Consider the following 27894-nt stretch of genomic DNA (forward strand, 5'->3'; position numbering starts at 1 on the left):
CAAGCAATTTTTTTACTTTCTCAATGGATGTCACAAACCCATAGAAGCAGTTATATTCTTGGGATGGAGCTCACTAACCTAGTCTTGTTATATTCAAATTTGGCACATTAACACATGGTTTAAACCCGGACAGGAACTTTCTGAGTCACTATAGGGGCTCATCTGCATACTTGGCTTAATCTAATTCTTGACCTGCCCCTCACCCCTCCACTCTCTGATTTGCTCACCTTGATTATCTTTTTTCTGATTTGCCCTCCTTGCTTACTGTTTTTGGTTCTCTGTGTCTTAAATATTGAGTCTGTTCTAGTCTGAAGAAGTGGGTCTGTGCCACAAAAGCTCACCTAATGAACTATTTTGCTAGTCTTTAAAGTGCTAACTTGACTGCTTTTTGTTTTGATAGTGTATAGACTAGCACGGCTTCCTCTCTGTTACTAGTCTTGAGTACGAGGGGTAGCAGCGTTAGTAAGGGAGGTTGATAGGGGCTCCCTATACATTCGATTTAACACATCCCCGCGAGGCATGCTAAATCAAATTCCAGAAGACAGACGGCAGCAGAGCCCATCTTTCCAGTAGCGCCGATATACCCAAAGCCCCACCAGTATACACCCTAAAAGCGTGGCCACCTTACAGTGTTTGTCTCGTCAAGTTTGATTGGCACAACCACGGGCAAGAAAGCCTCCAAGCCAAGCCTGTCTCTGGCAGGGACCCTCTGCTATGACCCTCCCTAGGGTCTCCCCCAGGTGAACCCTGCTGGGGGTGCTTTCCTCGCCCTTATCCCTTCCTAGAGGGCCCCCTTACCCGGCCCGAGGGGAGCTGGGTTGCCTCCGGGGGCAGGCCGGGGCGGACTGATCCCTCCCGGCGGTTCGATAGCTGCTGCCCCCGCGCCCCTTCCCGTTCGGGCTCCAGCCCCCAGCCCCGCCAACTCCCGGCCCGGGACTATTTCCTGAGGCGGCGGAGGCAGCCGGGCGCTGGACTCCGCGGGTATTTGTGACAGCTCCGAGGCTCCCTCTTTCCCTCGTGAGCGCCGACGCCGGCTCGGGGGCTGCGAGGCCCAGCAGAAGGCAGTGGCGGAAGGGAAAGGTTTGTAGGGCTGGGGCCGCGGCCGGGGCGGGTTTCCGAGTGGGTAGCCCCGGGTTAGTCTCCCCTCAGGCGACTGCGGCCTCCCTCAGGCAAGGGCGGAGCGGGCGGGGAGCGGTTGGGCCGCAGCCTCTCGCGAGAGGTAGGCGGGGCTGGACGGAGGCTGGTGGGGCTGCCGCCTGCGGGGAGGGTGGCTCTGAGGAGACGCTGTCGCTGGGCAGGGGCCGCCCGCTGGTTTCTCACAGCGCCTGAGGCAGCGGACTCGCTGAGGAGCCGGTAAAGGCCCCGGCGGGGGCGAGCGGCTTGACAGGGCCCGCGGGAGGAGGGAGCCAGGCGGCCGAGGAGGCCTGACGGGAGGGGAGTGCCCCTGTGCGGGAGTCCTGCCCGCCGGCTGGCTCCGGTCTGAGCAGCCCCGGAGCAGGGAACCGACCGAGCTTGGGGGTGGGCCCGGCCGTCCGCCCGCTTGGGCCGCTGCAGCCTCCACTGCCCGGCGTGCGGGGTAGTGAGCTGCCGGGACGGGGCTACGTCGCTGGCGGGGTCTGTGGTGCACCTTGGGGCGGGGCGGGGTCCGCGCCGGCTGTGGCCAAGCAGGGGGGGGAAGATGAGCCTGGTGGAGGGGAGGGGTCCCCGGACTGGCGCGGCGCGGCGCGGCACCTCCCCTCCTTACATAACAGCCCTCCCGAGAAGCGCCCAGGCTGTGGTGGGGCGGCTCAGCTGAGGCCCGTGCCCGGAGAGGGCGGGTTCTTCCGCGCTCGGCTGGCCGCCGCGCACAAGGGGCCGAGCGCCGCGAAGGGATGGGCGGGTCCTCCCGCTCCTGGGGGGGCGGCCAGACTTGAGGCTTAAGGCAGGGCCGTTGACAGCTCGGCCGGCTGCTGCCTTCCCCCGTGGTAGGGCGCCCAGGGGCAGGGGGCTGAGCCCTGGTGAGCTCTGGGACAAGCCTGGGCAGACTTCCCGTGCTCTGCCCCGGGGACTCCCCCTGAGCTGGTGAACCCCCAAGAGAGAGTCAATATTTTACTGCTCCCTACCTCTCCCCTCCCCCAGGCCGTGTCGCATTTCCCGGCCTTTACCCCTTCAGGCCTTTCTCTTCCCCGTCTGAGTTACTTCCCGGCTGGGGAACAGAGATCTGACCGCGCACAGCGGGTATGAGCCGGGTAGAGAGTGTCTCTTGTATGGGAGCTTGGAAAGCCGAGGTTTTTAAGGTACAATCGGGCGTGTTGAATCAGGCGATCTGATAAAGAACACTCATTTTCCCTGCTGGTGAAAGTGTGTCGTAGGACTGGAGCTCTTACTTACCTCTCTGCGGCTTGGCTGTTTGCAGGCTGAAGCTGAGAGGAAGCAGCAGAGATGGCGCGCTTGGTTGCAGTCTGCAGAGACGGAGAGGAGGAATTTCCTTTCGAAAAGAGGCAGATCCCCCTCTACATAGATGACACCCTTACAGTGAGTGTCTGCTGGACAAGTAACACCCAGTGTCCAAGTATCTAGCTACGCACCCGGCAGTTAACCACATAGGCAGGCGATATGTTGTAATTCCTAGGGAAGGCCTTTCTTCTTAGATATGCCACTTAGACTTCTCCATTTAGTTCTCCCAAGGTAATAATCTTTGGGAATTGATAACACTTTGTCACTTACACTTTCAATGCAGTGCATTTTTTTTAACCAGACTTTAGAAAAATATAAATGTGAAAATCAGAAAATAGTCGTGGCTTATTTGGGGTGTGTATGCCTGCTGTTTCCAAGAAGCAGTAGGCATGTGTCTCGGCCTAGCCAAAGGGAGACAGTCTTTTAATGATGCAGAGTTAATAAATTAGTGAATTGTGAAACTAAGGTATCAAACAAAGCTGGGCAAAATTAAGTCACATTTTAAAATGAGTGAGAAAAAAATTAAGTGGCTTGCTGGTAAAGTTGGGTTTAAAATAAGACTATTTAGAGATGTTGATGACATTTCTGTCCTTCATCAGAGCATTGTCCTCTGTACAGTTCTTGAAATTAATTGGTGGTTTGATTGGTCTGTCTCTCCATGCACTATTCCAGTTTTCAACATCTGCCATCATGTGGGTTTTTTTCTCCCCTATATGGTGAATGCAGTAAAACTAACTGAATGAACTTGGGAGGCAGAGGGAGTTGGTTGAGTTTGTTCTCTGACTTAATATTGAGAGTTTCAGTGGCAAGTGAAAGAAATGCCATAATAAAAACTAGCACATTGTGCCTGTAGAGGAAATGTCTTCCTAACCCAAGCTGGTTTGGATTTGCCTTATCCTTAAAGTATGAAACTTCAGTATAGATTGGGGTTTTTTTTGTTTTTTTAAAAAGAGGACATTATCCATAATTTTAAGTTGTTGGCCTTCATGTATTTGACAGTGGATGATGTATGTTAGTTATGATTCTGTAAAAAGTTTCCTTCAATCTGTTACATTCCTGATTTTTGTTACAGTTATCCTGGTTTGTATTATGGGTTGATGAATATGAGTGCCTGATGTGTTGTATTTTAACAATTTCATGTGTTGTGTACTTCTCCCTCCATTCTCCTCTCTGAATGAAATAGTTCAGTTTCTTCCTGTGGAAGTCTCTTCCTGCTTCTAAGCGTTTGTTACTTGTCAGACCTTCTTTGTTTCTCCCAAGTCTCTTTTGAAGTACAGTGATCAAAACAAAATACAGTATTCCCCATGAAGTTTTGCTGCACTGGCTAAGTCACAGGATGGGTAACTTAAGTTTTTCTGGTGTAAAATCCCTTCTTGTTTCAGTGGGTTGAAATATATTTTTAGCTTTCAGTCCTATATAGTGACTGTTGTTCAGTGCCATCAGCTTGTCACTGTACTTTTAAACGAGAGAGGCTTCAGTTGTGATTGAAGAAGAGGTTCCTTTATATATCAGTAGAATTAATTTTTGAAGCCTTTGAATGAAAGGTATTTGTATAACTACCATCCTCGTCCATTATATGGAGGCATTACTCTGGGTCTAATTCTCATTCTGTTGTTGTTGAGTTGCCAAAAATCATCATTTCTACATATGCTGGAAACTCCTCTTTAACAGAGCTATAGGACTAGCAGTTGGGTAGTCTCCGTGGAGTTTTTCCTCTTAGGTCTTCAGAATCTATGAGTAGTTTTCAAATACTTAATGAAAATAGTACATGTTCTGTGGCTGTGTGCAAAGCTTAGCTCTAGTGCTTTAACTTAAAAAAAATCAGTGTCAGGTTATTACAGGCCCATTGATATCAAATTATCTAAAACTTCTTAAAAATCTTAGCTGAATAAGGTGGCCTGCATCTATGTAAGTCATTACACTCTACTTGAACAAAAAAGCAGCCCAGGAGCAATTTAAAGAACTAACAAAAATTTATTTTATTTTATTTATTTGAAATTAGAAACAAAGAATCCAAGTGACCTCAAATTGGTCCCTGTGTGTTTGAACTAAAAGTGGTAAAATTTTCTATATCATCTTGGAATAATGATAAAATAGCATAAATCTGTGTTATCACTTTGCCCCTGCAAAAGTTAGTGCTTTAGCTTAGGTATCCTGTCTTCTCAAAGAAAGTGCTAAAAGTTTTAAAAATATTTCACCTTTTCAGTTTATGAAAATAATCTACTCTATAAATCCTAGAGAGAGGGTTGTGTTTGATTTGGTATTATGGGGACCTGCTTTCCCATTTCGTTAAGTCAGGAACTGACTGTGCTGTTTCTCCTGTCCATAGAACTTCATCCAGAAGCTGCTTGAATTGACCTGATATCTGGCAGCTTTTCTGTACTGTTCAGAAGTCTTGGTGGGCATTCTTTGTTGTGGTGGAAGACAAATTAGTTATTGGCTGTTCTTCACAAATAGCTGCAGATAATCCTGGTACTCTGGTACATAGCACACTCAGTCGGAGTATTATATTAACACTGACAAAAATCATCAGTTTCGGGCTCCTGCTGGAGATTGCTGTGGGCAGCATGATTGCATGCCATATGTGCTGGAGGACATACAGGTGTAGGAAACATTATATTCCAATAGCATCTGTAGGCCTCAACAGGTTGGCCCATTATGCCTGGCACTACAAAGACACAGTACGTCTAGGAAATCCATAGTCTTGCCCTACGAATTGATATGCTGCTGCTCACTATGGCTACGTCTACACGAGCCCCAAACTTCGAAATGGCCACGCAAATGGCCATTTCGAAGTTTACTAATGAAGCGCTGAAATACATATGCTCATGGGAAAAAGGGGACTTCGAAGTAGGTGGCGTCCTTTCGAAAAGGAGCCCCGTCTGGACGAGATGCGCGGCGGCGAGCTGCGTCAATTTTGAAGCGCCGCGGCCGCCCGCATGCTAATGAAGCGCTGCATATGCATTTCAGCTCTTCATTAGTAAACTTCGAAATGGCCATTTGCGTGGCCATTTCGAAGTTTGGGGCTTGTGTAGACACGGCCAAAGTGTCACGGATCAGAGGCATATAAAATAAGACTTAAGCTAGGGCAAAAAAAGTAGAAAGCATAAATGGCACAGCTCGGGTAAAAAGAATCTCATGAAGAATAGAAGTGTTTTGATGCTAGCAAATATTAGAATGGAGCAAAGGTGCTTTCTGTGCTGGGAGAATAGATCTTAATCGTTCAAGCAGTCTCTTTCCAGCTGAAAAAACATATTGGCAGGCTCCAAAAAAGCGATGGGCAATCTAAGCTAGTGAGGTGGGCCTTCATCTCTGTGAGCCGCAAGATGGTCATAACCAAGGTGGTCTCCTCAGACAGGATAGTTTCACTAACTGTGCTTGCACACCTAAAATTTGCATTATGTTGCTGAGCTTGCAGCAGTGCTTTGAAAGGCTACTGAGGGAGTTCACAGCTCTCTGTCAGTGCTGTATGCAATCAGCATGCACTTTACTTCATATGCACTTGCTTTTTGTGTTTGTCACTGAAGTAATACCAGTAAGAATAAAACTATACAGACAAACCAGAAGAATCTGGCAATCTTGTGCATTTATAAAGTTGGCAATAATAAACAAAATGTCTTGTGGGCCACACACACAGAAACTTGATGGGCCATAGTTGGCCCACCACTGCTCTAAAATGGAGAGGCATCAGTGCTCTGAAGTTGATATTGGAAGGGGGAAATAAAGTGGATTGATGTTTCAGAAGATTGCTCTCCTCCCCTCTGCCCAATTAAAGGGAGCTAAGGAGTTGGTGAATCAGAAAATAGCACACTACAGTTTGTTAATATGTTCAACTATTTTAATTTAAAGGGACTGTAGTAATAGGTTTCTGTTGATCAATTCTTTTCTTGCTCATTGGCTTATTGAAACTGAATTTTAAAAATAAAATTGACTTCTCTGTGTCAAGAAAATCAGTTAAACAAACTTCACTTCCCTCCCCCCCCCAGTCTGTCTGTCTTTGCCTTCCTATGGTGCAGTTTTAGATAAAAACACTGAAACACGTTCATTGTGTTTAAATCAAGTCTACAGCTGACAGGGTCCTTATTCCATAAGTGTCTCTGGGGGCTGATACTTACTGTAGTGGAGTTCTGTGCAGACTCAAGGATCCATGCACTTGGAGCCAGTTGCAGTATCAGGGCTTCAGGCCTTTCAGTCAGTAGTTATAATTAGCTGGGTTGCTATGTGGAGGTTCCCTTTTGCTGCAAGGTTCTTATATGAAAGTAAAGCTTTAAAGAGGAAGAAATTTTAGCTGTTGTATTTATTAAGCTACTTGAGTCAGAGTAGAATCATAGTAAGTTACATATAAGTAGGTAGTATTTAAATTAAAGGTACACAAAACTTGGACTGCTTGCAGAAGATTATCATTAGTTTTCTGCATCCCTGCTATCTCTGATACACACGGGAGGAACTGTGAAGAAAGATATTAATTATATCTATAAAGACATCCAGCTCTGAGTGTGGTGTTGACTGGGATGAATGCAGGGAATAGCAATTTGAATGCTAGTGGAAGAGACTTCTGTTTTCTTAACTGCAGCTGGTAAAATTTTTTTGTGGCTCCAGACAAAATATTTGTGCACCCTAGTTAAAATGGTAGGGAAAAAATGCCTGTTAGAACTCCCTATCCATGTTGAAAATTAAAATAAAACTTAACTGGATTGCAGGAACTTGCACCTTGTGAACAAGAATATATTTTGCTGGGGTTTTAGGTGCAAAATAGATACTAGTGTTTTTTCATTACTTAAAAATTGTTTGGTTCTCCATTAGCAAATGAAAGCATAACTGAATAACACATCACCTTTTCCCCCACTCCAGAGTCTTTTTGACTTGCATGCTGCATGGTAAGTAATTAAGCAAGAAATAATATGAAATATTTTACCAGTTATCACATAGCTCTGTTGAGCTTAACATCTTGCTTTGAACCACTTAGAATTGCAACTACAGTTATCCAAAGCTCTGTAAATGCCTTGGGAATACCTTGTTAAATTAATGTTCTTAAAATTGATACTTTACAAGAATAGACTGAGGTGATTAAACTGTCACACTGTGCTTTCATAATTCTGTTTTTGTAGTTGATTTACTGGATTGCAGGATGTCCTAAGGCCTTAAATAACGTTTATTTTTTTTAACTGAAGCTGTGCTTCAAGTATTGTAGATCATATTCGTAATATAAATGTTGCTATCTAGTTTTAATGATTATTCTGTTTCCTTAAATGTTTTAGAAAAACAAATGTTGTAACACAGCGTTTCCCAAACTGTGTTCTGTGGAACGCTGGTGTTCCGTGTGACATGAATAGGTGTCCATGGAATCTAAAAAGATGCTTGTGATATTTTTCCTTCTAAAATATTAAATGTGAAATTGTGTGTATCAAAATACTAGGTATTTGAATAGTATTTAGATAGTAGGTATATTAACGTTTATAATACATTAATGATAGTATGAAACAGAGTTGATTTGGATTATTTCGGCACCAGTCGTTTTCAGCGAAATAGTGCCCTGCTGCACCTGATATGAGGATACGACTCTCCAACATCATTCCTAATATTAAATGGATTTGTGATCAAAGATGCAAAAAAATTCTTTCAATTTAAAAACAAATGTTTAATGTTACTTATTTTTATTTTCCAGTAATGGTCTGTAAAAATAAAAAAAAATTTATAAAAACAATGTAAAAAAGTAACTTTTTCCATATCTAATGTTTTGCGTTTCATTTTTCATAATTTAAGGAAGGACAGTCTTTTTTAAAAAATATATTGTCCTTTCTATTTTTGTACAAAAGAATGACACTAACCATTCTTCTTTTGGCTGTTATATTGATGTTTTGTTTTGAGCTTGTACTTAATTTTTAGTTTTTGGGGTTGCTAAGAGTCCTATCGTTCAGATGATTTTCTCTTATTTTTTGGTCTTTGTAAAATAAGACATCCAAAAACCTGAACTTTTTAAAATCAAGGTTTTAGCATTATTTGCAGCAATTATTTGGGTATGAAGCCCTCTAATCACCTCACTCTCCTCCCTGTTCAGCATGTATGTATTCTGTCAATATATTCCAAGCTCAGAAGTGTTCCACGGCCAGATTAGTTTGGGAAATGCTGTTCTAAAGTGTCCTGTAGAAAAGTAAAATAAAATTGGATGGTTTGCTGACCATTCTCATACTCAGCATAGAGTACACATGTTCAAAGCTTTCAGTATTGTAATGTAAAAAGGTTGAGGATTCAACAAGCAACAGTATATGCATTTTTAATAAAGAAAACAGACTAAAGGCAGATCCGGACTATGTCTGACACTTTGTTCTGAGAGTCTTTTTTTTTTCTTGTTTTTAGATGGTGATGGAATTTCACGATAATGTACTAAACCTTGATGGACATCAGAATAATGGTGCACAGTTGAAGCAGTTCATTCAGGTAAGACACAATTCTGAAATCTCTATCAGATTAAAAAAATACATTTGCCAAATTTTTCTATTTCTGGTTACTAGCCTTCTGATTCTTATGGTGACTGATAAATCTTTAAGGAAATGTCTGTTTACTTGATGTACACTGAAATGCCTTTTAGACACTAGTATCAAAAGACCCTGGATAAGTTGCTCTTTCATCCCAGTTTAATGGTTACTCCTTTTTTGTGTGCTGTTCTCTTCAAAGATGTTGTATCATGTTGTTTAAAACAGAACTTTCAGCAAATGGACATACGGTTGTCAGTGTGTGTTTCTATATTATACTTTACAAAAACTGATTTCAAATTCTATTTTCATCCTTTTATCTGGTTTCACAATGCTGCTAATCTGATTATTCAATCATAAATAAAATTGTCACTTTTGAACATCAAGTATTAGCAACTAGTTCCAAGGCAGCGGTGAATGCACTCATTTATAGTATGATGATTTTTATGTTGGTTTTTCTTTTGAAGACTATCTGCCTTTTTTTTTTTTCTTCAAGTAGAAATGTAGAATTAGTAACAATCTCTTTTCTTTTCCCAAAATGCTTTCTTTCATTTCTCCATATATGTCCCCATTGTCATTTGTGCTTTACTATTGGTTTGTATGGTTAGTTTCATGTCTTCCCCTCCGTAGCTATTTGTCTCTGGTTGTGAGGGTCTCCCATTACTGTAGCAGAGAAAAGAGCGGGGTATGTGGGTGTGTGTTCCTTAAGCAAGGGTTTCAGCTTCTGAAAATGCATAAATAAGTTGAGGGGCTATTTAATATTACAGGTATTAGTTAAAGTCTAAAAGTGTTATCCTATGTTCAGTAAACAATTAAGCAAAATATTTGTTTTCAAGAAATGGTAGACGCTTTTCATTTGTTAGTATCTTTATTATATGAAATGGCATGTAGTTTTCAAGAAGTAGTATCCTTAGGTATGTCCTGAATTCTGAATAGGAGAGCCTCAAATGCTCTCACTTTTCCCGTAAGAGAGAGCTGGCTGTCATAGGTCAAGGTACCATAGAGTGCCTGTATGATTCCAAACTAATATGTACCCTTTGTGGAAATAGTATGAGGTCGAGTAGTAAACTTGTAACTTGTTAAAGTCGTCTTGTAGGCCTTAGGGTAATGTGATAGGCCCTCAATGATATGGATCTTTTGCCAATTCAGATCTTTTCTCCTACTTCTCTTCCCTCCCCCCAATATCTTTTTACAGAAGAATGGGTATTTGACATGTTGCTCCAGGTTCCCTCCTCTGTTTTACTCAAAATATTTAATTCTCCATGAAGGTGCTGGCATCCTGAAATTTTGGGTATTGCAGATAGTATCCGATAAGAGGTAGCTGTGTTAGTCTGTATCTTCACAAAACAAAAAAGCAGTCACGTAGCCCTTCAAAGACTAACAGATTAATTTATTAGGCAATGAGCTGTCATGGGACAGACCCACTTCTGTCCATTGAAAAGTCATCGCCTAATAAATTTTGTTAGTCTTTAAAGTGCTAGGTGACTGCTTTTTTTGTTTTTGTGAGTATCCATTGGGGCAGAGGTCAGCAACCTTTCCTAGGTTGAGTGCAGAAATTTGGCCTTTTGACCTCTCTGTATGGTCCATGTGCCAGTGATACTTTTTAAAGTCACTAATAGTCTTTCTTACAACAAATTCATTAATATATAAATAAAGATGCAGAACTTTACTGTTTCAGTCTTTAAATTTCCTTCTGGCCAGGTTTTTTTGAACCTCTAAAAATGTCTAGGATTTTAATACACATTTTTATCCTGGATTCTGAGGTCTGGCAACCGTGGTTCAGCAGAACCACAAATGTTGTTGGTGAAGCAGAGAGCTCCAGCCTTAGAGGTTGCCTGCAAAGAGGGATCCCCCGTTGCTCTGTCTGGAATTCCTGCCCGTCAGAGTAGTGGGGGACAGTGTCTGGGAGTGTGGGAGAAAAGTCTCTCCAGGGCACTTCTCTCTCTGCTGATGGGACGGGGACAGCAACGTCGCTGTAGGAAGATGTGCCCTCCCCTTCACCCAGACTTCACTTTGCTTTTACATCCCCTCCTGCCCAGACCCACCACCTGCACTTCCCGAACCTGCTCTTGGCCAGACCTTCTCCCTGTTCTTGGATCCTCTCTCCCACCCAGACCTCTCACCTTCAACTCACTCCTGAACCCTGCACCCGCTGTTGCGCCTTGCCTCCCATGCAAATCTCAAACCCCAGATCATTCCTGCACCCCCCCCACTTCCTATCCAAACTCCAAACATTCAACCCCAGCTTGCTCCTACACCCTCCCGCCTGGCTATTAAACACACCCTTCTCTCTCTGTCTCTCTCCTCTTTTCCGCCCCCCCCCCAGCCTGCGCCTGCTGCCCTCTTCCCCTGCCCACTGGGGAGGGAAGAGAAACAAGCCTGCAGCACATTCCTAAGAGCCCGGCATTGGAGGGGCGGGGGGGTCTGTGCAGCAGGGGCTGCCAGAGTAGGGACCCAGCCTTGTGCTGTGGCAGGAGTTCCGGGGGTGGGGGGGGCAGCCCTGCACCGCACTGCATTGCACTGCTGCAGCAGGGGCTCCAGCGCTTTTCCTGCTCTGCATAAGGGGAGGAAGGGCGGTCTGAGCTTCTGCCGCTTGCCATTTAAAATTGGCTTGTGTGGCACATGTGCTGGGGTTGCAAACTCCTGCACTAAGGAATTGAAAACTCAAAGTATTGCATCCTATAATCAACTTAAAATCATCCCTTTTTTATTTTAATTCATTGCATCTCTCTTTTTCAGCGACATAGTATGCTTAAACAGCAGGATCTAAATATTGCCATGATGGTGACATCGCGTGAAGTCTTGAGTGCACTTTCTCAGCTTGTCCCATGTGTTGGCTGTCGTCGTAGTGTGGAACGTCTATTTTCCCAGCTTGTTGAATCTGGAAATCCAGCCCTTGAGCCCCTTATGGTAGGGCCAAAGGGAGTCCTTTCTGTAACTCGAAGCTGTATGACTGATGCAAAGAAACTTTATACTCTATTTTATGTGCATGGGTAAGTTAAACTCATAGTGGCATGTCAAAACAGTCACTCAGCTTATTTTTTTCATGCCTTTTTCTGAAAAAAGTAATCTAACTTTTGTATAAATGTGTTGCCTAACTTTCTTGGTGCAGGCACTAACACATTATGGGCTCTGTAAGCAGATGCCAATTCACACAATTTCCAGTTCAGCTTTGCTTTAGAGTTATCTGTTACGCTTTTAAAGTTTAAACTAGCTAATCTTTCAGATTCATAGTTGAATTTGTTCCTTCTTCCTGTTGTGAGAAGGATTCAGGATTAATATTAAGATTCTTATGCCTGGTCTACACTAGACAGGTGAGTCAATTGCAGATACTTAAGTTGATCCTAGCTACACAATTATCTGCAATAGAATTACCTGACTATTTACACAAAGGGAGGTCGATGGGAGAAACTCTCCCGTTGACCTCCCTTACCCCTCATGACAGCAAGGAGTAGAGGTGTCAGCTACTGATCCCCGATTGAGATGAATGAAATTGAACTCCGGAAGACTGACCCTGACTGGTCGGTCTTCCCTGTAGTGTAGACAAACCTTTAGACAATAACTTCCGAATAGCCATATGTAACTTGTTGCAATGTCTGGAGGAAGAGTACTTAGAAAACAGGATTTTCCTCTAAATTGTGAACATAAAGTGGTATTTTCTTTGTTTTATACTGCAGTAAGTTTGGGGACAGGGTGAGGTGAAGGAATCTTTCTAGCATAGGAAAGGTTTGACTTAGAAAACTGAGTGGCATGTTGGACTGTGATTCATATTGCTTGCTAAAATGATTGGTTGGGAAAATGCTTACCTGAATGTAAGATTGTATAGTCAGGGGTGGTAATAAAAGCAGGAAGAAGAGCTTATGATTAGTAAAGGAATGGCACAATATTTGTATCTCAATAGCATCTGTAACAGTCCATTTTGATTTATTTTTTCCTAGAAAACCTTGAAAGTGTGTTTGTTGCAAAACTATATGTTTAATTTTAAAATTAATATCTGGAATGTGTTTACATAGGTCCAAATTAAATGACATGATAGATGCAATTCCAAAAAGCAAGAAGAACAAGAGATGTCAGTTGCACTCCCTAGACACACACAAGCCAAAACCTTTGGGGTAAGTTAAATAAACATAGATACTATGTCGTTTAAACTATGTTGTATACGTTAAAAAGTTCAAAGTATAGAATTAGAAGTAGGCATTTTTTCACAATTTGTTATGAAGAGAGAGTGAATATTTTATAGGTGTATCTAAATTTTATAGGCAGAGATGAAGGACTAGCAATAAACAGTATGGAACTGCACACATGGGTCAAAACCCCTTTTTGCAGCTTAGCAAAAGCAAAATTTAGTTCTTGGCAGTAACTTCAGGATTTTATTAAAAGTAGATCAGACCAGACCAACCTTATCTATTTCTTTGGGAAGATATCTGATTTACTTAGACAAAGAAACTGCAATATAGCTCTCTAATCTAGCTATATTTCAGCAAATAATTTGCTGCAGTACCATGTTGGGAAATTATTGAATCAACTGGAAAAGAGGAGGGTTAATAGGAGAATCAAAATGTGGATAAGGAACTGGTTAAAGGGGAGAGAATAACAGGTCAGGCTAAAAGGTGAACTGTCAGGCTATATTACTAGCAGAGTTTATATGTGTCAGTCTTGGGACCTGTTTTATTTAATAATGACCATAACACAAACAGTGGAGTGTGCTGAGAAATTTTGCAGATGACAGGAAGTTGGGAGAAGGTATGTAAAATCTTGTTTAATTAGTTAACTGATTAAATATTAAGTAGTTAACCAATTAAAGGGGGGGTGGGGCAGGCTGGAGTGCCGCCCTGCCCACTGTAGGCAGGGAGCTGCTTCAGCTCTGAGAGGCCTGCTGAGGCAAGGGGCACTCGAGCCAGGCCAGAGCAGTCTTTGTCCATGGTGGACCCAGGAGTGCCAGGGCAGGGGTATGCTCCAGCCAGGCCAGACCAGCTCTGGTCCACAGCAGCCCTGGGAGCCAGAGCGCTCCTGCCTGTAGTGGGTCCTGCAGGGTTGGAACAGGCCCCTGTTGGTAGAGGGCCACTCCAGCCCCTACTGGTTAACCCTAAGAGGTAAGCCTTATTTGTTTAGGATGAGGCTTACTAGTTAACTATTAACATCGCTAGTTGGGAGGTGCTCTGATTCTCCTCTGTTTTGGCAATATCATTAAAGAGGATTTGAACGACCTTGAAATTGGAGTAACAGAAATGTGATGAAATTTAAGCATGCAGAGTTGTGCATTTAGGGACTAACAATAATTTTGGCTATAAATTGGGAATTTCTTAGTTGAAAGTGTTGGGGTGGGGGGAGACACACCTGGGTTTGTTTGTCACAGGATGACTGTGGGCTGGTAGTATGATGCATTTGTGCAAAAAGGTTAATGCAATCCTAGGATGCATCAACTGAGGTATTTCTAGTAGAGGTAGTGAAGTGGTGCCATTGTGAAAAGCAATGGTGTAACCTCATTTAGAATACTGAATGCAGTTCTGGTCACATGTTTAAGAAAGATGAGTTCAGACTGGAAAAATGTAGAGAAGGCTTACTGGAATGATCAGAGGAATGGAGAACCTACCTAATAGGAGACACAAGGAGCATGGCTGGTTTTTAGCCTAACCAAACAAAGGCTGAGAAGTGGTAGGATTACACCTCGGATCTACTCAGTGTAATCAACAGGGAAGGAAATGAGTTAAGAGCCAATGCTGGCTTAAGAACAAGGGGATACAAACTGGATGTCAACAATTTAGGCTTCTAACCATCAGGGAACTGAAATTCTGGAATAGCCTTCAAAGAAGACTAGTTTGGGGTTGGACAAAAAACCTAGCTTATTCACTCATTTTGAAATTAAGCTTAAGTTTATGGAGAGGGCTAGTATCATTCAGTTGCCTACCATGGCATGTAGCTTGTTCCCAAATTCTGTTAGTAACTCGCTCTGGTGCCTAGAGATGGGGTAGTAAATGGGAAGGGTTTTGCATTCTTAGAATTTTTTTCGCCCTTGGGTGTCTCTTTGACAGGTCTTACCTACATACCCTTTCTAATTGATCTCCCTTTTTGAGGCCAATATGGCAATTTCCCAAGGTTAGTAAGGAATTTATCCTAGGTCAGATTGGGAAAGACCCAGGGGCTATTTTGTGGTTTTGTTTTGTCTTCCTCCACAATGTGGAAGCTTGCTTGTTTGAACTAGAGTAAATGATAGACTCTTTATAATTTGAAGTCTAATTGTGATTTTGAGGATTTCAGTAACCCACTTAGAGGTTATGTGCCTATTACAGGAATGGGTGGGTGAGGTGGTGTGGCCTGCAATTTGCAGGAGGTTGAACTATATGATCATAATGGTCCCTTCTTGCCTTAAAGTCTATGAAAATGTTATCCCTCATTGGAATGCATTGGAGCCTTGCCAGTATCAGTTGTGCTCATCTTGTAGCAGAATAAACAACAATATGTCAACCTGAGCATAAGTTTCAGATTGTAGGACAAACTTGTCTCTTTTTGTCTGCCCTTGGAGATGTTGGTTGGGAAGAGGGAAACGAAATTGATAAGTATATGCCCTTTACTCAGTGTGAACTTGACATAATAGCAGCTAGTCATTAATTCTATCTCTGACCTGATGAAACATTTCAGTAAAAACAAATGGTAGTATTTTTAGTGTCTTGTTGCATAAGATGAGATATAGAAGGTAGATTAACTTAGTAAATCCAAAGGAATGTAACGTTAATCTTTTTCATGTTGATTTCTATGAGGTATCTTCAAAAGCGGCAACTTCTTAAATCGGTATATATTTTATTCCCAGATTGAGCCAAAGAGGATTATGAAACAGATCATAATTAAAGTTCTGCCTCACATTTTGCTATAGATAAGTTGTTTGCAAATTGAGGCTTCCAGCTATGCCTGATGATGCTTTACTTAGGCAACGTACGTAGGGTGTTTAGATTCTATAGTGTGCAGTTTTCTTAAAATAGACTGATAAGTATAATTCTGCATACAGTATTGTATATTGTAGGGCATGTATGTATATTGCAAATATAGTAATTTGCATAGTAATAGATATAGTAATTGCAGAAATCATCAGTAGTAGTAGTAGCAGCATCCTTCAATCTACGTAGACTATGGATCGCGCCCTTCGTAGTTCCATTTGGGATCATCATTTGCAGCGTCAACTGTGACTATGAAGGCCCACACGAGAGTGACAGTCCTTGCTGCATCTGTTGCATGTGTAAGAAATCATCAGGTGTTAGCAATATTGGTATCAGTGCAACTAAATCTGCAGTTTTGAATGAAGGCAAATGTATTAATTGCCTAACTGAGAAGATGGGATAGAATTTGTCTCTCCCAGCATAAATAGTGAATGATCACTAACATAACTTCTGCCTGACCTTTTTTTTTCCTTTGCAAGAGGCCTTGGTTTTAAATAAAATCATAGCTTTGCATGATGCATGTTATGCATAAGATTTAACTTGGTGTTTTAATTAGTTTTTCAATAACAATTTACATAATTACAAGTAGTCAGCTACTGTGGCAATTGGGTAAGTAGTTAGGAGATATCTATTTAATATCAAACTGTAAAAGCCATGTAATTACTGTGTTCCCTTTTGGGCTCAGATAAGTTAGACTTCTTTTCCAGTCTTAAATCTTGTTTACATTTGGAAATTTATCAAAATATCATGTGTTCCCTTTTGGGCTCAGATAAGTTAGACTTCTTTTCCAGTCTTAAATCTTGTTTACATTTGGAAATTTATCAAAATAGCTTTTTTAAATATTATTTTTGGTAAAAGTCCTAGGGGGGACACTTAGGTCAACCTAGCTGCACCTCTTGTGACTATGAAGAATTGCACTGCCTGTGAGATGTAGGTGGGTTGTGTTGCTTTTTTGGAAGGATTTTTCTGTTGACCTGTGGATTTATGACTAACAGAGGATTCCTTCCATTGTTGTGTGTCGGCACTGAAGCTATGCTGTTATATTTCTAGTGTAGTGTTGACATTTTTATTCTGGAATAAACATGACCTTTTCTGATATGATCTCTTTCATCCATAGCAGTGTAAATGCTGAAATTGATACAGAAGTGTATCTTTTTCAGAATAATTGTTCCTGAATAGCTGTTTCAGTAAACTTCCAGGAGGTAGCAAGCCCTTTAGAGTAAAAGTGAATTGCTTTTTAAAGATTGTTCTCTGCCTTACAGCTGCCAAGTATTTCGGCAAATGTATGGCTTTTAAGAGAACTGATATACAGTTTTAGCTTTGAACTTGACATAATTGATGCAATTAAGAGTTGCTTCAATAACAAATTGCAAACTAAATATCAGTTTGGAAATAAAGATTTTGTAGACACAACCTATCAAAAGTAATGCTTTATTTTGGGGAGAACGTGTTACCTCTGACCTATTGTTAAGATCATGATTCTTGCAGACAGTAAATTCAGTTTGGTACTGCTTGTCACTCATATTATGGAACCATAATTATTTTTCTGGGAGATGCAATGCTTTCCTAGATCTTTGAATATATACAATTCAAATTAAATTATCTAACTGTACGATTTTAATAGCATGTTTCAGGAAAACATTTTAGTTTACACTAGACATTACATAGTTGTAATTTTTTTTTAATACTATGCTACAGTGAAGGGAGCAATAGCACACTCAGTACAGAGAAATTAGGTGCAGATAAGAAAAATAGTGAAGACAGCAGGAAGGAGAGCAAATGTAGGATCACTTTCTGCTATGGACCATTCCAGGGAGCTGCCAGGTAAAATAATTAAAAAAATAACACTACTGCTTTGCTTTCTACCTCTCTCCAAAGAAACTAACATGCAATTATGTTTCTTTCTGCAGGGGTTGTTGGATGGATGTGTGGGAGCTCATGTCTCAAGAATGCAGGGATGAAGTAGTTTTAATTGATTCTAGTTGTCTTTTAGAAACATTAGAAACATATCTACGAAAGCATAGGTAAGTTAAGAGAATTAAAACCACCTTTACCCTTTTATACCCTGCATAGAAGGGAGTCTCTTATGAAACAAAATATGTGAAGTATACAACTTGAAGTTAAAGATAAATTTGAAAAGGGCTTCGTTAAGGTCTGAGAATTTGGCAGAGTTCTGCAAAATTTGCTGAGACACCAAAAACAAAAAGTATTCCCTACTCTTTGGTTGCTTGATAGTAGTATCAGTCATACCAGGAGAAACTTAGAACCTGAAGATTAAGCATTAGCTTATTTTTATGTATGGTTTTCAGGTAGTGCAACACTATGGCTATGTTTACACTAGCCAAAAACTTTGAAATGGCCATGCAAATGGCCATTTCAAAGTTTACTAATGAAGCGCTGAAATTCATATTCAGTGCTTCCTTAGCATGTGGGCAGCCACGGCACTTCGAAATTGGCGCGGCTTGCCTCCGCGCGGCTCATCCAGACAGGGCTCCTTTTTGAACGGACCCCGGCTACTTTGAAGTCCCCTTATTCCCATCTTCTCATAGGAATAAGGGGACTTCGAAGTAGGTGGGGTCCTTTCGAAAAGGAGCCCCATCTGGACGAGACGCGTGGTGGGGAGCTGTGTCAATTTCGAAGTACTGCGGCTGCCAGCATGCTAATGAGGCGCTGAATATGTATTTAAGCGCTTCATTAGTAAACTTCGAAATGGCCATTTTGAAGTTTTTGTCTAGTGTAGACAGAGCCTATAACTTTGTATCTTAATTCTACTTACATAGTCACCTGAGATCTGAAATGTCATTCCTTTTTATATATTTACTTTCCCATGTAATAAAGATTGTGAAAGTTTTGTTTTCAGCTATTAAACTATTATGTGGCAGCTGTTAGAAAAATATCAGCATTATCAGTTGATTTAGCTGAGAAATCAGCAGCTGATTTGATGTAAGCTGTTATTATAAGAGAATTTAAGACTCAGACTACGTCTGTATACTAGGTATGACTTTGTATTGAGTTTGAATGATGAATAGTTCCAAAATTTATTTCTTGATCTGAGAGATTATTAAATTCCTTACAATGACTATATTAATATGCTCTAACTGACCTGTCTAACTTATAACTTACTCTCCCAATTATATTGATATGTAGTAGCAAGGCAATCTCTAGATAGAACTTCACTCCGTTATTTTAACTTTATAAATTGAATGCATTTAAAACAAAACAATGGGAAAAGTTTCAGTACCATTTCCCATCGTACTCTTAAAAGAACTGGTGAAAATCAGCCATATTTAACAATCAAAATATTCATGGGTTTTCTACATTTAGTTACTAAAAACAGTATTTCCATTCTTGTTTAACATTTTTGATCCTTGATAGCATATTACATTTGTTTTTTTTTTTTAAATGTGTAGTGCTGGATTGCTTGTAGCCATGGGTCAGCTGTGGGTATGTTGAAGTGCTCACACTCTTTCAAAGTCCCTTTACTCCTCAAAATTGAGGAGTAAAGGGACTTTGAATGAGCGCGGGCAGTTCGACATGGCTATGCACGAGCTGGTACTTTGAAGTTTCACACTTTCAAGTTGCCGTGGGGGAGATTTAGCCAAATGAAGTGCTGCTTATGCACCACAGCACTTCATTAGTAATCTCATGACACCCCAATTACCAGGCTCCCTTCGAAGTTCGGGGCGACTTTAGACACAGCACCGTGTACTTCTGATGTTCTCCATATGTCATTTTTTTTTTACTTTTGTTTGAAACATCTTAATGTACAGTAGTCTGGTTTAATAAATGTAATATACAGAATTATATTAAACTGTTTTAAACTTCTATTTCAATAAGTATTCATCTCTACTTTTTTAATAGGTTTTGCACTGATTGCAAAAATAAAGTGCTTCGGGCATACAATATTCTTGTTGGTGAACTAGACTGCAGCAAAGAAAAGGGCTATTGTGCTGCCCTTTATGAAGGTTTGCGTAGTTGTCCACATGAACGTCATATACATGTGTGCTGTGAAACAGACTTCATTGCGCGACTGTTGGGTCGAGCCGAACCAGAGTTCGCAGGAGGGTATGAGTATGTAATTTGCTAGAATGGGCTATCTAGCGCTTTTGCTTCTTTATTTTGTTTCTGAACATTTGTTGCAAGAGTGATTTAATATTTTCTGCCTTTCTACTGCATAATAGATTTTTAGGTGTAACTGTTTGTATTTTGATGAATAGCTTCATGATGATGGCAGTTTCAAAGCAATTAACATTTCATTTGTCTCTTGGTTCAGATAAATCTACAAGCAAAACTGTAAGATTGTTAAATGCTTTGAAATTTGTTCATTAGGGCTGCCTTGTTTTCTCATTTGAGGTGTTCAGGATATGTGAAATAGAAAGGGAATCCTGAATGGAAGTTTTACTGAGTTGTGTTATATTAAAAATGAGTTTTAAAAAATAGTTTAGCAACTTTACATTTTTCAGTTACTGTCCTAAAATATTCCACAGGTAAAGTAGTTCTGAACTCGAATAACTAAAAACAGAAAAATGTTGTTCAAAAATACTACTACTTAATAGACAGTGGTTTGTGTTCTTGAGATGCAGTTGCTTTGTTCCACGGTAGGTAATTCTTAACCTTGGATTCATCTTTTTTGAAAGATGTGGTAAATATTTGGCTTCCTATGTTTTTCTATGGATACAACTAAAATTAATCTGTCTAGTTTATAGTCTGAGAGAAATTCTGAAAAATACAATGCTTGACTGCGACATGCTGATATGCAGAAGGATTTTAAAAAATACTTTTGCAATCCTGTACTGGTGAGAACTCGCCTCAAAAGCCACAGAATGGACGATACTCGTAGCGTTAAGATGCTGTCATGGGAATAATTGATGCAGCTTCAGATTTTTTTTGTTCAGGTCCTTTCTATTTTGCATTTGCATGCAGCACAACGGAAGTCTATACAGTTATTGCTGTGATTATGCAAATATCTCTTCAGATTGCTCTGTCTTGTTTAAAAAAGCTCACATTCAGCTGCTTTAAATGTACAGTAAATAGATTTCTGACTTAATGAATGGAAGAGTTCAATACTGCGCATATCTGTATATCAGTATATTGTTCATAATATTCAAAATCAACTCGGTTTAATAATCTTGTTTCAGACGAAGGGAAAGGCATGCTAAGACAATAGACATAGCCCAAGAAGAGGTTTTAACCTGCTTGGGTATTCATCTTTATGAGCGACTACATCGAATCTGGCAAAAGCTACGGGCTGAGGAGCAGACTTGGCAGATGCTTTTTTACCTCGGTGTTGATGCTTTACGCAAGAGTTTTGAGGTAAAAATGGATATCTATTTTAAGTCTTGTGACTGAGCATTTAAATAAAGGGGTTTTACCTTAACTTACAAAATTATCTCCTTCACCATTTATACTTTTTTATTCTGACTGGTTTTTATTCTGGAGAAAAACCCCATGATTTTATATTCCAGTCCAGTGCTGGCATATATTGGACACTCCACAGTGACCTGGCTCATGGGAATATGGTAAAAATCTTGTCTGCGTTACAAGTTTTAGGTATGTTGTAATAAGGTTACCTTACTTTTGGTTTTAACTATGGTGAAGACTTGGCAGGATTGGGAAACATTTGAATTAAAAATGCTAAAGCAAAATGCCTAAAATCAAACTAAAGTGCCTTCACTGAAACCTTCCAAAGACTTTGGGAGGAGGGGAGGTAGCAGGACTTAAACATGGGGCAGAACCCTTTATCCAGGGCATCCTTGCTCTTGATCTCTTGTCTCCTTCAGTGCCTTTGACACTAAAATTCCAATATTTTAATTGGTATAGGTCCATCTTCACCATCTTAAATTTTTTCTTTGCTGCTGCTTCCTTTTCATGATGACTTTTCTATGTCTAAAAGCCTTTAAACAATTTAAGGAAAAAAAGATAAAATCCATTTTGGACAAACTTATAGTCACATCAGGGCTCAACTTGTTCCTACCTTATAGCTTTACAAAGCATTTTGTAACAACTTTTTGTTACTGTAGATGTGGCTCTAAATTGCTACAGCTTGTGCTTCCGTAAACAGTCATTCTCTGGTCTGACACCCGTGGTCCAGCAGGACAACTGATGCTCCTGGACCTGAGATCCTAGGAGTCTAAGGGTGGGAGGGGAAACAGCCGTGGCAGCCCAGCTGGGAGCAGAGTGCCACAGCAGTGGGCTGAGGCCAGAGTGCCCTGGCTGCCCTGTGGAAGCATGGGAATGGGGCGAGTCAGAGGTCCTGGCTGCTCCACCACAGAATGGGATCAGGTCAGGGCCATTGCCAGGATTCCCTGACTGTCCCATGGGGTCAGGGGCAGGGCAGGCCAGACTGGAACCAGGATTCCCCAGGGCAGCTGGAGAGGTGCAGGCCTGGGGCTGGAGTGACAGATGCTATTGTCCAGGAGATGGGTGAGTTGCCCAGTGGGTAGTAGTCGAGGAGATGGGGGACGAGGCATGGTGCCTGCCTGCATCAGGCAGCATGCTTGGGAGCTGGTGTCTGGGGACATCCTGTGGGCCAACAAATTCTCCTTGTTTGGGACTTTTCAGGTCCCAACCATGCCAGACCATACAGCCTGAAGTGACTTGTTCCCAGTTTTTTTATGGCGGGAGCTGCTTTAAAAACCACACCTATAGGGGAGTCCAGTTTCTAGTCACAACATGACACTTGTTATAATGAAAAAACTAAAACCTTTCTTCCAGTGCGTTAAAGTATGTTGTTGGTTAAATCTTCCTGTGGGTTTTTTTGAAGTGCCTGCCTACTAGGGCAGCTTATACCAGTATAAGGTAGAATGTAAATATAAACCATTATAATGAAGTATAACTACAAAGCTTGTGTGTGGTTTGTGTTTTGTTTTTTTTTTTCCCCTCCCCCCTTTAAGCTAAGCCAGGAAAAGTTACTCTTATTCCAAGATGTGTTTCCACCTAGGGAGTTATACTGGTCTAATCTCTCATATAGGCAAACCCTTACTGAGATATATTCTTAACTCTAAATACATTGTGGAAGATTCTGATATTTAAGGATTTAGTTTACTTACCTTGCTGGTCCTCCAGGCAGCTGTACCCATGAGAATACTACTACATTTATGTCTATTACAGTAGTACCTTAATTATTAAACAGAACATTTTTCCTTGTTTCCTTGCTTATCTCTTCTGCTTGTTACTTTGGATGAGGAAATTCGTAAATATGAATCTCATGTTCGTATTTGAGGTTTTCAGTGCAGCAAAACTGTTTATGAAGCCTTTTCACTTACACGTCTTGAAAAAATTACATCATTTAATAAAACTTATAGGTTGTGTCTACACTTGCATTTTCTTTGGAAAAAGGCATGAAAATGCAGGAAATCAGAAATGCAAATAAGGTGTAGATTTACATATCTGGTGCCTCATTTGCATATTATTTCAAAAGAGCTTCTTTCAAAAGAAGAAAAACAGTGTAGATGTGGCTCTTTCGAAAGTAAACCCTGTTTCAAATGAACCCTTCCTTTTTGTGGGATGAAGGGTTTTTTCGAAAGAGCCGCATCTACACTGCTTTTTTGAAAGACGAATACACATGAGGTGCCAGATATGCAAATGAAGTGCAGATTTACATTTTTCCCTTATTTGCATGCCTCTTTTAAAAGACGAATGCAAGTGCAGGCACCAGCCATAGTGATGCATTTTTAAATCTTATAGGATCATTCTTCCCAAGATTCAGTATTTCTGAGTGCATTTGACTTGACAGTTTTTCTGAGGCCTTGAGTGACAGTGCTATGATTAACTTGTCAAAGGCACTTTGAACAAACTACCTATCAGAATGCCCTTTTTGCTGCCCTTTTTGTTTTATAAATAGAGAAGGTACAGTTTAGTTTTTAAGGCCTTTAAAGGGTTTAAATTTTATTAACAGATGGCTGTGGAAAAAGTTCAGGGAATTAGTCGATTGGAACAACTCTGTGAAGAATTTTCTGAGGAGGAAAGAGTACGAGAACTTAAGCAAGAGAAAAAGCGCCAAAAACGGAAGAATAGGCGGAAAAATAAGTGTGTGTGTGAGATTCCTGCTCCCGTACAGGCAATGGAGGAGAAAGAAATAAGTCAGGAAAAGGTAAATATTTCTGATAAATTGGTTTAAAGGTTTGTGTTATTAATAACTTATTTCAATTCACAGTCTGCATTTTCTTACTCATTATACTTTTGTGCTGAACGATAGTGGTGTGGTTTTTCTTGGAATCTAATTTTGTAAGTATACCTCCTAATGAAACTTGGTATCTCTTTTTAAAAGAGCTTTTTGCCTTCTTGTAAAGGAATAGTTTTCAAACAAGAACTCTGATTTGTAGATTTACTTAATCTGAGTCTAGATGGTCATTTGAAGAGATAATGTCCTATTTTTTTTTTTTTTTTAAAAAGTCATTTAATTAAAAGAGAACATCAGATTTGCATGCTACTTAAAGTTCAGTACCACCAGTGATGGCATCTTGTAAGAAGACTTAAGGGAATGTTGTCACGTTAATAAACTCTCAGCTGATTTGGGCTTGCAGGGCTTGAACTGGCAGACTGTAAAATTGCAGTGTAAATGTGGGCTTGGGCTCAACCCAAAGCACTGGGACCCCAGCCTGTGCACTGTAATTTGATGGCCCTGCAGCTCAAGCCCTCTCATCCCAAATTAGCTGATGCTGGCCAGCCAAGTGTGTTTTAATGGCAGTGAATGAGTACCATACCTTACCTTAAACATTTGTGCTGCTGAATTTAGTTATGAAGAGATGTACCTATTACTGAAGTAAATTCTTTGAATTGCTTTGGAACATGGTTTTGTATGCCTGCATTTGGAGGGGAAAAAAAGGCTTATTTAAAGTTGATAGTTTGCTTTTTGACGTGATGCAAGCGACATGATAATAGCCTTATCTGGCAACAGTGGTTTCTTTTATTTTATGGCTATCTGTTCTAGAGATTTAAAAGAAGTCAGAAATAGAGGAATGTTACTAACAGCCTTTTGTATGCAGGTGTTGAAATATCCTTTCATTTTGTTTTAAGGAAAACTCAGACTTCATGGAAAATAGTTGCAAAGCCTGTGGTAATGCAGAAGATACTAGCAGTTGTGTAGAAGTAATTGTCACCAATGAAAGCACTTCATGTACTTGTCCTAGTAGTGGCACTTTGTTGGGCTCACCTAAAATAAAGAAAGGTAATTTAAACTTATGTTTCTTAACTATTTTATTCTGAAAACCTTTAACAACAGGTGAGGGAAGGTCTTTTCAAATACTCTTTTAAAGTTGGAAGAGGTAAGAATATGAACTTTTAAAAAAATAAAGAACTTTTTTGTTTGTAGGGGCCTAACTAAAGAATCTGTAACTTCTGCTGAAGACTGCAGTAATGTCTCATTTTGTCTCAGGTTTATCTCCACATTGTAATGGTAGTGATTGCGGCTATTCATCAAGCATGGAGGGCAGTGAAACAGGATCTCGGGAAGGTTCAGATGTCGCCTGCACTGAAGGCATTTGTAATCATGATGAAAATGGTAAGGGTCCAGTAGGAATTTAATTTTAACCTTATCTTAGTGTACAGAAGGCATAGAAGACATGTTTGAGAGAGGAAATTCCCTGTCTTTCACAGGTGATGATTCATGTGTCCACCGCTGTGACGATAAAGAGGAGGATGGGGATAGTTGCGTGGAATGTTGGGCTAATTCTGAAGAGAATAACGTAAAAGGCAAAAACAAGAAGAAGAAAAAGAAAAGCAAAACTTTGAAGTGTGAGAGTGAGCATGTAAGGACAACTGCTGGCTTTTGAATTCTGAGTTGTGCTTGTAGTGCAAAATATTTACTTCCATTTGCCCAACACTGCAGGTATAAGCAAGATGATGAGGGGCAGGGTCATCTCCTCCCATCCCTTTCCCATTCAAAAAAAAAAAAAAAGGTATCTCTTCAGTACTAGATTAAGTCCTGGAAAAACATTCTCTTTATTCACCAGCTACCAGAACACTTCAGTAGTGCATTTTGCCCTTTTTTTTTTCCTCTCCTGTCGAGCTCAGGGCTGATAGGTGGAAGACACCTGGTGTAAGCTAGTATCGTAGGAGTAGCAGTGTTAAACTGTATCTGCAAAAACAGTGAGGAATCATGTAGCACCATAAAAATTTAATAAATTTATTTGGGTATAAGCTTTCGTGAGCAAAAATTTCATGAGCAAAACTTGGTCTGAGGCATGCAGTGGAAGTTACAGTAGCAGGCATAAATATACTCTCATATGACACAAATGAGGCTTACCTGGTCAAGTGGAGAAGCAGTGTAAACCAGACCAATTCAGTCAGGGTTGATCTGGCCAACTCTAACAGTAGATGAGCAGGTGTGAATACAAAGGAGAAAAATTTGCTTTTTCCCCTACTACAAATATAGTACATGGGGCAGGCAGGTGTGGTGTTTTTTTTTTGGGGGGGTGGGCAGGGGTGGGGTGAGGGGGCACTCCAAGAGTTTGGAAAGTGGTCAAGGCCTGTGCATACCTCCAGGATATTAATGGAGGAGGTATGGGGTCTTGGAGGGAGGTTGGGTAAGGTATTGGGGTGCAGGAGGGGATGTGGTCTGGGAGAGAAGTTTGGGTGAAGGAGGGGATTGTGATCTGAGGCAGGGTCTGGAATGCAGGGGGTGGGCAGGGATTTGGGTTGTGTCATAGGGCAGGAGACTGGGGTGCAGGGGTTTGGGTTGCCACTTAGGGATTGGAGGGGGGGGGTGTGACCTGGGACAGGGGCTTGGGGGGTGAGGTCTGGGTGCAAGAGGAGTGGCAGAGGATTTGGGTTATGTGGGGTGCGGACCAGAGGGTTAAGGGGAGCCAGTGACAGGCTGTTAGCACAGAACTGCTGCCTGTTCCTTTAGCACTCTGCTCCAGACACAAGGGGAGAGGGAGAATTTTGGGATCTGCTCCAGCCCCACAACAAAATCCTATTAGCTGGTGCTGAGATACTTTGCAATGGAGCAAGACCAGTGTCTAACTCCTCCCCTTTTCTCCCAGCCTCCAGTGCAGACCGCTGTAGGGAGCCAGAAGTTAAAGCAGTATTTGTCTGCTCTGTACATGAGGTAGCCTGTGGGCCAAATCCAGCTTGCAGGGTGTATCTTGACTCTCTCTCTGTCTGTGTAATATAAAATAATTTATACCTGCTTCTGTAGTTTCCATTCCATATGTATGATGAAGTGAGCTGCCCATGAAAGCTTATGTCCATAGAAATTGGTTAGTGTTTAATGTGTCACAGGGCTCCTTCCTTCCCCCCCCCCCCCCCCACGCGCATCCCTTGTGTGGAGTACATTTTCCCCTTGGACACCTATACTTGATGAGTGTGAAGTGGGAAATTAGGTCAGTGCTGGCAAGGAACACTCTCTAGCAGTAGCTACATGTGAGGTCTTTGTATCCATCAGTGTCATATTCTGTGTTGGGCTCTCTGATTGTACTTGGGTGAAGGCAGTCAGCTACTGTACCAAATGCTCATTTACCATCACCTAAGATTTTTAGCATTTAAACAGGTCTTCTCTTTCCAAAATACTGCTTTGTGGAGTTGTTTTGTGGGAAAAAAAATTGTCTGATGTCTTTACCAAATCTTAGTATCCCATTTGTGAAATCAGCTCAATATTACAAGCTTTTTTTAAGAAAAGCACCACTTCAGTAATACATTGTAAATTCTCTTAACTCCTTAGATTCAGAAACTTGGAAGTTGTATTGCAGATCTGAGTAACCATGAAACCTCAGGAAATATTGTGCACACAGAGTTTCACCTTAACAAGACCAAAGACACGCATGCTGAAAGCTGCTGTAATTCAGAAAAAAATGTACAGCAGCTGCCTTGGTTTGACCACAGGAAAAATGTGTCACAGTGTGCAGAATCTACAGAAACATCACTTGTTCCTGATTCTGGAAAAGGTGCCAAGAGCTTAGTGGAACTGCTTGTAAGTAACAGTTTATTTGAAGGCACAGATTTGTAGCCTGTTGCTTTGAATCTTTGGTGTTGGGGATAGGTTTTGGGAAATTCAGAAATCTGTATGTGGTATGTTAAGACCTGGTACAGGAAGAGGTTGTTGAAGATGCTCC

The 27894-nt window shown here is 41.1% G+C and overlaps 1 protein-coding gene across 2 annotated transcripts in view; it reads left to right on the forward strand.

The window, feature by feature from the left end:
- The first annotated feature begins 1245 nt into the window (after positions 1-1245).
- The window catches only part of GGNBP2 (gametogenetin binding protein 2), a 29890-nt gene continuing 3241 nt past the window's right edge, over positions 1246-27894 (forward strand). The window contains exons 1-13 of one of the 2 annotated variants that reach the window (XM_075013935.1): positions 1246-1353; positions 2396-2514; positions 8794-8874; positions 11649-11902; positions 12923-13021; positions 17752-17865; positions 19703-19912; positions 20980-21154; positions 23739-23933; positions 24860-25010; positions 25218-25343; positions 25439-25590; positions 27504-27752. In XM_075013935.1, the coding sequence (XP_074870036.1) occupies positions 2422-2514; positions 8794-8874; positions 11649-11902; positions 12923-13021; positions 17752-17865; positions 19703-19912; positions 20980-21154; positions 23739-23933; positions 24860-25010; positions 25218-25343; positions 25439-25590; positions 27504-27752 (1899 nt within the window). In that variant the 5' untranslated portion in view covers positions 1246-1353; positions 2396-2421. The remainder of the gene's footprint in view (positions 1354-2395; positions 2515-8793; positions 8875-11648; positions 11903-12922; positions 13022-17751; positions 17866-19702; positions 19913-20979; positions 21155-23738; positions 23934-24859; positions 25011-25217; positions 25344-25438; positions 25591-27503; positions 27753-27894) is intronic. The other variant, XM_075013936.1, reaches the window with a different exon arrangement.

The sequence above is a fragment of the Carettochelys insculpta genome, chromosome 19, assembly GCF_033958435.1.
Source record: "Carettochelys insculpta isolate YL-2023 chromosome 19, ASM3395843v1, whole genome shotgun sequence".
NCBI classification, from domain to species: domain Eukaryota; kingdom Metazoa; phylum Chordata; order Testudines; family Carettochelyidae; genus Carettochelys; species Carettochelys insculpta.